This window comes from Labeo rohita, chromosome 2, assembly GCF_022985175.1.
Source record: "Labeo rohita strain BAU-BD-2019 chromosome 2, IGBB_LRoh.1.0, whole genome shotgun sequence".
Taxonomy (NCBI): Eukaryota; Metazoa; Chordata; class Actinopteri; order Cypriniformes; family Cyprinidae; genus Labeo; species Labeo rohita.
The window spans coordinates 5,042,378-5,054,833 of NC_066870.1; the positions used below are offsets into that span (position 1 = coordinate 5,042,378).

The 12,456-nt window shown below is 33.9% G+C and overlaps 1 protein-coding gene across 11 annotated transcripts in view; it reads left to right on the forward strand.

Annotated features, from left to right (window-relative positions):
- kmt2cb (lysine (K)-specific methyltransferase 2Cb) overlaps nucleotides 1-12,456 on the forward strand; it is a 141,085-nt gene that overhangs the window by 44,180 nt on the left and 84,449 nt on the right. For all 11 annotated transcript variants that reach the window (XM_051138075.1, XM_051138114.1, XM_051138096.1 and 8 more), the window contains exons 6-7: nucleotides 7,983-8,080; nucleotides 8,651-8,760. In XM_051138075.1, the coding sequence (XP_050994032.1) occupies nucleotides 7,983-8,080; nucleotides 8,651-8,760 (208 nt within the window). The remainder of the gene's footprint in view (nucleotides 1-7,982; nucleotides 8,081-8,650; nucleotides 8,761-12,456) is intronic.

Below are 12,456 nucleotides of genomic sequence, written 5' to 3' on the forward strand. Positions count from 1 at the left end.
TAATTTGTCTTGGCTCTTTGGAGCCAATCAGCCGTCTCCCAGGGGCCCGTGTGACGTAATGTGCTGCCAGTCTGATGTTGGCGCTCCGCCAGCCCTGCTGAGCTTTGTCATCTGTGGGCCACACTATAGAGCAGCAGGTCTGAATGTAGAGTAGTGAGACACGATAGGGGAAAAAGACGATTTTAAGACAGTGTATGGAGGTTTGGTTCATTTGCAGCAGCATGTTAGAAAATTAACGCAGGTTTATAATATTAGTTAGAAAATATTGCATCCTATGCAATTGTTAGGCACCTTTTTTTTTAATTAAATTGAGCCATATTTTTTAAATATTTTTTTTTAAATGACACTCTTTTTGACAGTTAACTGCATTTTTGGCCCCTGTTTTTTCTTTTGGGAAATAAGCATTATAACCTTATGATAAATAGTTCATCCCAAAATCAAAAGAAAATTTGGTAACACTTTACAATAAGGTCTCATTTAATGAATTACCTAACATGAACAAACAATGCACAAGACGTTTATTAGAGTATTTATTAATCATTGTTAACGCTAGTTAATAAAACTAGTCGTTCATTGTTAGTTCATGTTAATTCACAGTGTATCAACCAGTGTTAACAAACACAACTTATGATTTTAATAATGCATTAGTAAATGTTGAAATGAACTAAGATTAATAAATGCTGTAGAACTGTTGTTCATTCCTAGGTCATGTTAACTAAAGTAGTTAACTAATGAAACCTTATTGTAAAGTGTTACCAAAAATTCTATTAGAAAATAAAAACTTTTCATTATTTTATTTATTATTTATTATTTTAAATCTTTTTTATTATTTCCATTTAAGACTTTATTTTTATGACAGTTATTTTTTTTTTTGTCTTCCACACTTTCTTAAGGTAAACTAATTATTATAGTTATTAACCTTGTGATAAATAGTTCATATATAAATATATAAATAGTGTGTATTACTATTAGATTACTATTAGTGTGTGTGTTTTAATTATTATTATTTATAATTATTATATTATATTAAATATAATTTTATTTTTATATTTGTATATTTGGTAAATATTTATGAACTTTTTATTAAAATATATATTAACTTATTTAAGACATTCATGTACAGTTGATTCCATATCAATTATTGGTCAACGTTTTTTTTTTTTTTTTCTTGGTTTATTTATCAGTATCAGCCCATATGAAATATTTAATTGGTAATGCTCATTTTCCTTGTTTTTACATAAAGATTGCTTTTACTGCCATCTTACACTCAAAGTTCATATTCAAAACAATCTTTTAAATTTAATCTGTAGCAAATTAAATATCTCAAGATTCTCAATATTAATTTTTCATTCTGTACATTATAATACTATGAAGGCTATTGTAGCATTTAAAAATATGTTTAAGTTGTTAGTGTGCAATTTTACATTTATTTAGAGAAAAAAAGAATTGTAAAACTGTTAATTTGTCAACCATAACATTAAAATAATTATTGACATATCAGTATTGGCCTGAATTCTAATATTGGCGCATCCCAACATTCGCTGTCATATAAAGAAAAAAATGTAGCAGGTTGCATGAAGCACCTTTTTCATCACTACACGGTAGCTATATACTGTCATTAGTTGAAATATGTTTGTTTGTGTTGGTTTCCATGATTGTTGGCTAGTGTGCATCATTTAAGTGCTTTGTTAGGTTATGCAAAATAGAATGAAACCCCATTTGTTTGTACAGTATGAGTAGTACTGGGTGAAATAATACGGCACGTTGTTCTCAGAAATTATATTTCGTGTCATCCCCGTCTATTATCGTGGGATTACTCAGAATGTCAGTCAGCAGCGCACGCTGCGTTTGAAATCACCGCTGACCCCTCGTATATGTCAGCCGTCCCAGCAGGTGGATAGAGGAGGGGTGTAATGAGATGCACTGGGCTGTGATGGATGCATTTTTGTCCCATGATGTATTTACGATGAGTCATTTCTGTGTAAGTGGTTAATCAATCAGCACCATCCCACACAACCCCCCCACACCTAAATTAAAATGGCTGTGAGTCAAACCCCTCCAGTGCCTGAATGTCAAGAATAAATTAACACTCTCCTGGTGCCGGTGCCTCGTGATAGAGGGCCAGCAGTTAGAGAGCATGTACACATTCATCTCAGTCTGTTAAATAAGCTCTGTAGAAATTAGGGCTGGGAAACATTTTAATTGAATTTAGTACACGATATGTACTTATTAATTAAGATCGAATCAAGTGCACTTTCGCATATATCATTAAAATTAGTAAAAAACCTAAATGTAGATTATTTATAGACATGCACAATTTTATATACATTACGGATGAATAATCTTTGAATAGGCATTACAAAAAAATTATAAATTGTTTCAATGTTATGTTGAAAAATGTATACACAGTAAGTATTTAATGTTTTTTTTTAAATATGTTTAGTACACCAAGCTAAATTAAAATTTTGTTTTTTTCAGATAGTATGTATTTTATTTGTTTCTGCTTGTTTATTTATTGGTTTGTTTGTGTTTTAGTTTTATTCAACTAAAATAACCAAGGTGACTGTTACTTATCCAGCCAAAGTATTTTAGATGTTAGTAAAAATATTTTGTAATATTTGTATATTAATTAATGAAATCTGATGCAGAGACACAGATGACCAATTTCTGTGTTTTGCACTGTTTATTCCATTATAAGAGCAGAAATTTAAAGGCAGAGCAACCAGAGACCATTTATTTAGGGATTAATTGGACTTGGATGCAGTTGGGTGATCTAATTTGATATTTGGCAGTCTGACATTGTAGCATATTTTGCGAATATGCTGGTGCCAGACCATTGAAAGGTTCTGTAAGTGTTCTACATTCAGTGGCAACATATTTTGGAAAATTGCATCTCTGATGTTGTGTTACTTGTTTTCTGTGGCAGTGTGGTTGCACTATTATTACAGTCCTCATTACTTCTGATATAATGCTTAATCTTTTTATTAGGGCTGTCAGTTTAATGCATTAACCTAATTAATTAGATAATTAATTATGAAAAGATAACGTGATTAAAATATTAAAATAACGCAATTAACATGCTGGCCCCTCCCCCAGACCTGTACGTCATCTTATATTTCACAAAGTTGACTGTTTTACCTTTTTTTGTAAAGGGCGTTTGACCTCCTTTGCATGTTCACTTTGTAAACACTGGGTCGGTACTTTTTGCAGCGATGTAGGATAGTATTGAAGTTGGAGGAGAAAATGAGATGGGAGTTTTTCGACATACCCTAACTGTAATGACCCGGAGTGTGCATGTGCATCGCAGAGCTAGACAATACGAGCATTTGAGGTTAAAAAGTATATACATTTTTTTTTTTTTTTTTGAAAATGGCAGATCATTTCACTAGATAAGACCTTTACTCCTTGGCTGGGATCGTTTAGAGCCCTTTGAAGCTGCATTTAAACTCCATTTTGGATGTTCTAATTGCGGTCACCATTGAAGTCCACTATATGGAGATAATTAGGGCCCGAGCCCTAAAAGGGCGAAGGCCCTATTGTTTTTATAAGGATTATTATTATTATTATTATTACGACTTTTTTTTGTTCAAGGTTTTGGGGGGTTTTGGGGCCCTTAACATGCTCAAAAACTGGCACACACCTTGGAATCTGCGTCCATTAGGGCCGGGCAGAGACTGATACATGGGCGTGGCAAGGGGACTCTACAGCGCCCCCTGGAATTTGGAGGGTCATGTAGCACACATACTTGCACGTACACATATGAAACTCGGTACACATATAGAACTCATCAAGTTGAACAACTTTCGCACTCTATGTCATTAGCTAATCCCAACAGGAAGTTGGTTATTCTGGGTTTTGTCAAAAATGCATGCTCTGGAATTTGATATACTAGTCCTAGGTTTTTTACCCAATTGCCACCAAACTCGGTCAACCTGATCTCAAGACATTGGGGATCAAAAATTGTGAGGGGATTTTTGATATCTTGAACGCTTTTGCCGTGGCGAGGCGTTAAAATTATGGCCAGAAATGAGAAACAGGAAATGGCTAATAACTATTGCACACATTGTCTGATTCGGATGAAACTTCAGCGGTTTGTTCGTTGTATGATGCCGATCACATAGATGTGACTATTAGGAGTCAAAGTTATAGCGCCACCAACTGGCAACAGGAAGTGTGTCTCTTTTAAAAGTGCTTTGATATCACATGGTTAATTTTACCCGATTTGCTTCAAACTTCATCAGAATAATGTCAAAACACGGCCAATGAGAATCTGTAAAGGGGTCGTTGATACATTAAATGCTGTTGCCATGGCAACATGTCAAACGTTAACATTTGTTTCCTGTGCTTTTGGGTCACTTAATAAGCTTAGACTTTCATGAAACTCAACACATACATCAGTATTAATGATAGTTAGACACTGGCAAAGGCTCATAAATGGGCGTGGAGGAGGCACTCTATAGCGCCACCTTTTGTCAAAAGTGGGGGGGGGGTTAGTTTAAGCTACAGACACCAAACTCGGCATGTATATTGTTCTCATCAAGCCGGACAACTTTCTAATTTACATCCATTAGCTGCGACCAACAGGAAGTCCGCTATTTTGATTTGAATGTGGATTTTTGGAAAAATATAGCTGTGAATGAATGAATACTACTCCTACAAAAAACAATGAATATACACCTAACTTTGTCAACATGATGCCAACATATTGAAGATGTTAAATTGTGAGCAGATTTGGGATATCTTGAACGGTTGATTTATGGTGATTTATTAAATTAGCAGTAAAAAAACATGACCGTAATTTTAAAATGCAGCATCCAAACATTTCAAACATTTTTACATACATAGAACTACTCATTCTGAGAAATAAATGCTTACTTCCATCAATATAAAATAGTCTACAAAAAATAGAAAATTAAAAAACTATTCAACATCTGCTCTCACTCTAACTCTCTCACTCTAACTCTGTGTCGGGGGATGGGCTTAAGTCTGTGTATGTGTGTAAGTGTGACTGGGGGTAGTTGAGTGGCTGTGTGCATTATCCTAACTCTTCACAACTTTTTACATATGAAAAACAAGTCATTCTTAGGAAATGTGTTTATCATGTTTTCAGAGACCGCAGAAACATTTAAAATATCACACTTGTAAACTGGCAGATGAAGACTGTAATACCAAGGATGAACACAAGATGACCTCATAGGATAAGGAATCTTTTTAACTCTAATCCCATCTCAGTCTCATTGTGTCAGAATGACTTAAAAGCACTTTGATTTTAACCCTTTCATTGCTGTAACCCTTCAATCCAAACTGGTACAGGGATACTGTTAATGCATGTGCCCACAGGGCACCGTTCTTCTGATGGCACCAGGTTTGCGGATGCGCTGGCGGCGAGGGCCCGTCATCGCTGCTTGCAGCTATATTTCCTGAAATGTTTTCCTCAAAAAACGACATTGAAAAAAATGATTATCTGTAGATTATCTGTAAATTTTTGTTCTGGAAGTGAACTACTCCTTTAAGGCTAACATATTCATACTAGGGATGTCACAATACTCAATATAATATCGAACCGTTCGGTACGACATCCACAGTTCAATACACGCTTGTGAATTGCGGTTTTTCGGTTTTGCATTTAAATAACTTCCTAGTTTTATTTCTCTCAGAATTTGCTGTATGTGTGCCCGCGATTTCACGTGCTGAAATGAGGAAACGCTTCCCCATTTATATCTGAAAAAGCAACACATGCAGAGCATCTTCCATTCTAATGACATGCAATGATAAGCCTTTCTAAACCTGTTGTCCAACAAAACTTATAAAAACAAAAGTTTTTGTAAAAAGCATTATGACTTGTTTTTAATTCACAACATCAGTCGAGTGTTTGAAATAACTTCCTTGTGTGATCTGATGTGGATTATTATCACAGAATGAGGCAGACGATAAATTCTATACTCATATTCAATGTATGTCGATTAGCAATGGCTTATGAAAATACACGAGATGGCTTGAAGAGCACAGATAAACCATATATTATTGCAGACGAGCGTTTGTTGTCCTTACATTTTGTCATTCAAAATGTGTAACGTTATTTCTTGTTTTTAATCAGTTACAATGTTTTTATCAATATTAGAGAAGCTGGAACGGACATACTCAGTGCTACTTCTTTGACGCATATGTGTTTTTTTTTGCACGAGGGCGCCCTCTGGCGTCCAGTATGAATGAAACCCATTCTATTTTGCATAAAAATCGAAAAAATAATACCTCTTTCAAAAGAAAAATGAAGCAGACATATATTAAACCACGCTTTTCTAGTGTACAGAGGTTTACGGGAGTATTTTGTTAATTTGTTCCAAAAAAAAAAAAAAACCCACACTGAAGTGGCAAGATTCCAGAACCGAGCCGAAAACCGTGGTTAAAAACCGAGGTACGTATTGAACCGTGGACTAACTGTATTGTTGCATTCCTAATTCATGCTAATTTTGTAAAATTCATACTTCAATTTTGATTTCTTGGGGGCTTTAATGGTTTCTATTTTAGTTGCATCATGCTAATTAGCCCACAGTGAAATCTCACTGGTCTGAAATCTTGGTCAACATACCTGTATACTAAAGGGATCCTGACATGGATTTCTTTTATTTTAAATTAATTGTAAATTTTTTTTTTTTTTTTTTTTGGCACAAAGTAATTTATTCATTAAAAAATATTATTTTCAACTCTCATTCTGACCCTGTGTTCTGTTTTAGGGGGCTGTCTCACTTAAGGCTTGTCAATAAAACAGCCGCTGTTCTTATTAACAAAATTGCATGGGAAATAGTATCAATGTTATTGCATGTGAGTAAAGGTCTTTGCACACTAAGTCCAAATTTCTGAAAGTTTTACACGTTAAAAGATAAATACTACTTCACATTGTGTCAATCACATTACGCACTGCCCCGAAACTTTCGTACATCATAAACAAAATTGTATCAGTTTCGATTTTCTGCATTTTGCATTCGTAGCAAGCATTTTGATAGGAAAGGATGACGAATATGGAAAAAAAAAAAAGAAAAAGAAAAAATGCATCCAAAAATTGCAGACCTTAAGTGTTTTAAAAACATTGATAAAAAACCTGTTATTCAAAGGCAAAGTATTATGAAATTGTTTACTTAGGATTTGAAATGTAGCTGTTGTCAGAAATATTGATACATTGTCAGCTGGCTGCTTTGTTTCTTTGCAAATTTTCCATTACACTCTGCCACATTTACAAGACATTGTCATAAAATGCTCCAAACAAACATATAATCCTCCAGCGGTATCTGGGACACCGTTACTAATAAACCATCCACTTGTTCCTGATGCTGGGATCCTTCTGAAAGCTGTAAAGATGCTAACATGCTGTTTAAACCAGATGCTGCTTTACTCTTCCATTTATCCTGCCATCGGGAGAACCTCAAGTGCATGAAATACATTAGAAATTCTATGTACATATTGTATGTAGTGTATACTACATCAGTGATTTATAATGGGTTCTGTTTGCTTTTGACATGATGCGACACAGTGCTTGCGTCTGGTGTAAACCGGTCTCAGGTTAAGTGTCTGTTAAGTGACTGAATGCTAGTGGGCGGGGCCCATATGCAAATGTATTTGCCCCTATGAGATCCCAAAACCCACATCATCCAGACAAGTCATTTTGAGAGCTTGTTTACATAAATGCTTCTTTGTACTGAGAAGGGCGTTTTAAGATGAGACATTTTTTTTCATGGGCTATATTTCTGCTTGTACAAAAGCGCCATCTACTGTCAGAAAGTGAATTTGCTTTTTCATTCATCCTGTCTGCTGCTTTTGTTGCTGTCGGTGTTGTAAATTTGAACCGTTTGATGGGAAATATAATCAGTTTGGATTAAAAAGATATTATATTTCAAATAGATGACATATACACTGTATTTTTGACTGTTTTCTGAGGATTTCTTGCTTTAAGACTGAACTCTAATCAGTCTGTCTTTGTCCTGCAGTGTCGGGCCCGAGGAAGGAGGAGGCAGATTCTGGGACGAGCTCCGCCACGTCGGCCTGCCGGACGGCATTGACGTCCGAACATTCTTTGATGAGTCGGGTAAAAACTTGTTAAAAACTTTACCAAGGCAGACAGAGAAAAGCTAACTATAGAAAAGATGTTGCCTAGACTGTAATTTAGAGTATTTCTAGTAAGTAATAACAAAAGAGAATGCAATTTCTATGAAGAAACAAAGATTGTCTCTCTCATATCAAGCTGTTGAAATCCATTTTAATATCTTCAAATGATTTTTCCAATGATTATACAGAAAATGATTAAAAGTTAAAGGTAAAAAACGCTGCCTGAAGGCTTTTGTAAAGAAGCAGCCTGAAACTAGACAGCGTAGTCAGACACATCACACTCATCTGAGGTAAGGAACTGAAATTGTTAGTCCAGTAAAATGAACTCGAATGGCTGTTCTGCCAGTAACTGTCTTTACCGTGCTGGTAAAGGGATCATTTCAAACCTGTGTGACTTCTGTGAAACAGATGATGAGAGCTTAGGCAGAATGTATTGTGTATTACAGATGAAAGAATATAAGATTGAAAAGGCATAAATAAAAGATGACATTCACCTTTAAAGGTCCCATACCATCTTCTGATTCCTCGTCCACCTTCCTTGTGTTTGCAGGTCAGTGCTGGGCTCATCAAAGCTGCGCGTTGTGGTCAAATTTTGTGTGTCAAGCGGAGGATCAATCACTGCTAAACGTGGACAAAGCCATCCACTCAGGGAGCACAGAGGTATGCCGGGATATCTTTGCTTTGGCTGACGGTTATCTTGACTAAAGTACGGTTATCTTGACTAAGTGAAGAAATTAATGACTGTAAACTTTATGCAAATATTACATCACCTGACTGAAGTGCTTGAAAGGTTATGCAAATGATGGTTAAAACACTCAGCTCTCTTAATGGCTGCACCGAAGTACTTTTTTTTTTCTTTTGCTGATTGACCTTAATGTATCTGCATTTTAATTTTACCCGCAACAGCAATCTGTCCTGAAGCTGATTTAGGATTTTATTCTATATGGCTTTCAGCATAGTTGGATTACAGAATATGTTGTGTTTTTGTTGTTGGTCCCCATTATCTGCTGGTGTTACAGTATTATATATATTTTTTTGTATCCTTTTTTTTATTTTACTCAATTTTTTGTATATTTCATTTAACAATTTGTCTTTATTTTTATGTTTAGACATCATCTTTTATGTTAAGACCGTCATCTTTAAAAGCCAATTGCTTGAATTACTAATTTAATATCACTTGTTAAACATAATCTTAAGTAAATCTCAATTTATTTAAGTCCAATTTAAAATTTTATTTAAAACTAGTCATTTTATTTATTTATTTATTTTTTAATATGTTTTCATTTTTATTTTCATTGATAACCTAAACCGGTCCTCTTCAGTTCCAAAATCCCATATATTAAATGTATCTCAAGCAATTTTAAATTAAAATAATTATTTTAGTATTATTTGTATGCTATATAGTATTTATTAATATTTTTAAAGTAGTTTTTATTTTTGTGTTTTTCATTTAAATATTGTTTTAATGTTTTTTTTTTTTTTTTAATGTTAATGCTTATTTTTATTTTTTAAACATTTTAAAAAATATTTCTAATAAGCTTTAATTAATTATTATATTTTTTAATGATTTTAGTACTTCATCTTACTAAAATCATCTAAAGTAACTTCATCTACAGTTTTAGTTAAAAACAACATTGGTACTTTTATAGTAATTTATGATTTTTGTTTTATTTATGACATAATTATGCAGTGACTATGTAATTATAATTTCCATTTTTTTGTGGACGTTTCTGTTCAGCTTTATTTTTTATTTCAGTTTTAGTGATTTTAGTACTTCATCTTCAATTTATTTCTTTTCAGTTTCGCCAGCATTTAACATTTTTTCATTTAAAATTAATATTTTATTTTTTTATTATTATTTTTTATTCAATTTTGTTTTATATAAAACTATGTCATAATTACTGATAATGTGTAACAAATTAAAAGATTTAATGCAGAATTGTAATGAGAAGAATTTGTAATCTTATCACAGACAATTAAAAGTCTCCTTGCACTTTTCTGCCAAAATAAGTGCTCGAAGGATGAATTATTAAAATCAGGTCATAAGTATTTGTAATTTTACTAATATAAAATTAAGTAATGAATGTATTTATTCAGAAAGTGTTACGTTTCAGTTAATAACAACATTGATCATTTTATAGTAATTTATGTTTTTTGTTTTACTTATTACATAATTCTGTCATAATTACAATGTTTGGATAAACTAGTTAATGTAAAATTTTACAAATGAAATGCGTTACACTCTATATGATGATGATGATTTATTATTATTATTATTATTATTATTATTTGGAACTTGATGTAGACTATTTCTGCATTCTATCGTCTACATTTGTACCATCTGTGCATTTCTGTGTACTTACCGCATTTCTGCCCAGTCCTAGTTTTAGTTCGTGTTCTGCTTTTATTTAATGTCACTCTAATGGCACCTGATAGGTTTGTGGGGCTCTTCATATACCTGCCGACTCGTATGGCCGTGCTGCTGTGTTTCTGTGAAAGGCTTGAGCTGGAGGAGGAATCTAACTGGCTGCTAAAGGTCGCCGCTGATCAGCTGTGAAATAGAAAAGGTCACGGCACTCAAAGGGGCTGCGGCGTCATCGGCTCCATCACTTAACACCCCCCGTGCAGCGACCCTCTCCAATCGCATTCCTTAATAGCGCTCCGCCATTTGATCTTGTGAATTAACAGCAATGCTGCATTTAATAGTAAATGCCAGTTTAGAGCTGAATAACTACATGGGTGTGAATTGAACGTTAATGTGGGTGGCTCATCTGATTGACATTTCCTGAGTGGAATCAACCTTAGATGGATGTGCGTAAATCACGCGGCGCTCCATTTGAGGGCACGCCTTATCGCAGTCCATTTGCTGTAGGTGCGAAACAAAATGCGCAGTTAACAAGATGCGGAGAGCAGCTGTAAACATGAGGGCTGACGGCGTGTCACGTCTGGACTCGTCTCGCGGTGTTGCTTGACTTTTAGCGGACAGCTGGTTTCGGAGCAGCTCATTAAGCAAGACGGTAGACAAAGACGCAGAACAGATCGATTCAGATAGAAAAAGGAACATTGGCCTAGTGCTGGTGTTCAGAGGGAAATACGTACGTGTTTTCAGGAAGCTGTTACGGGTTACAGTTATAGTTTACGCCAAATGGAACCTAACATTAGGGAAGAGTACAATTAGATCACCTGACCCACGAAATAACCTGTAACGTCTTTGTTACTTAATTCACCTAGCGTGAGTTAATGATACGATACTGTAAAGATGAGATGTGGGGAATTGCATGCTTTTGCTGTCCGTAATATTTATTAGGAATCGTCTAACTAGTAGTACAGGTTTGAAAGATTATGATGTTCATATTGAGGCCACAGTGATGATGGTTTTTGCAAACAGCAGTTCTTATTTCACCATTCTTGTGTGTTGTCGGAGGTCTTGCATGCTCCAGCTGCTGGTTTTGGGCAGTGGTTGTTAAGGGCGCAGGGCAGATGCAGGTACTTGATGATTTGATGCATATCAATTCTGAATATTCAGAGCTGTTTTAATACTCATTTTCAAAGTACTGATGCACCATTACCAGCTGCGCTTTCTCATCCTCTCGTCTTTCTTTCATCAAGTTGACACACTGTAGTGTGCGTATTTTTATCTTTTTTTTTTTTTTTTTTTTTTTTTTTTTTTTTGTGGATATTTCTTTTTAGCTTTTTTTTCTGTTTTTAGTTTTAATGATTTTAGTACTTCGTTTTGAACAGTAAGATTTTTAACAATTTTTTTTTTTTTTAAGATATCCCTGCTGCTCACCAACACTGCATTTATTTGATCCAAAATGCAGCAAAAGCAGTAATATTTTGAAATATTTTTACTACTTAAAATAACTGCTTTGTATTTGAATATATTTTAAAATGTAATTTATTTCTGTGATCAAATCTAAATTTTCAGCATCATTACTCCAGTCTTCAGTGTCACATGATTCAGAAATCAGTCTAATATGCTGATTTGCTGTTCAAGAAACATTTTTTATTACTATTATTATCAATATTTAAAATTTTTAATTTTAAAACAGAGTACTTTTTTTTTTTTTTTCTCAGGATTCTTTGATGAATAGAAATCCAAAGATCAGCATTTATTTATAAAAAAGATAGAAATTAATCATTTTATTTAACAAGGATGCTTTAAATTGATCCAAAGTGATAATAAAGACATTTATAATGTTACGAAAGATTTCTGTTTCAGATAAATGCTGTTCTTCTGAACTTTCTATTCATCAAAAAAACCTTAAAAAATGTTCAACATAATAATAATAATAGTAATAATAATAATAATAAATGTTTTTTGAGCAAAATAGGCCATGTGACTGGAGTAATGAT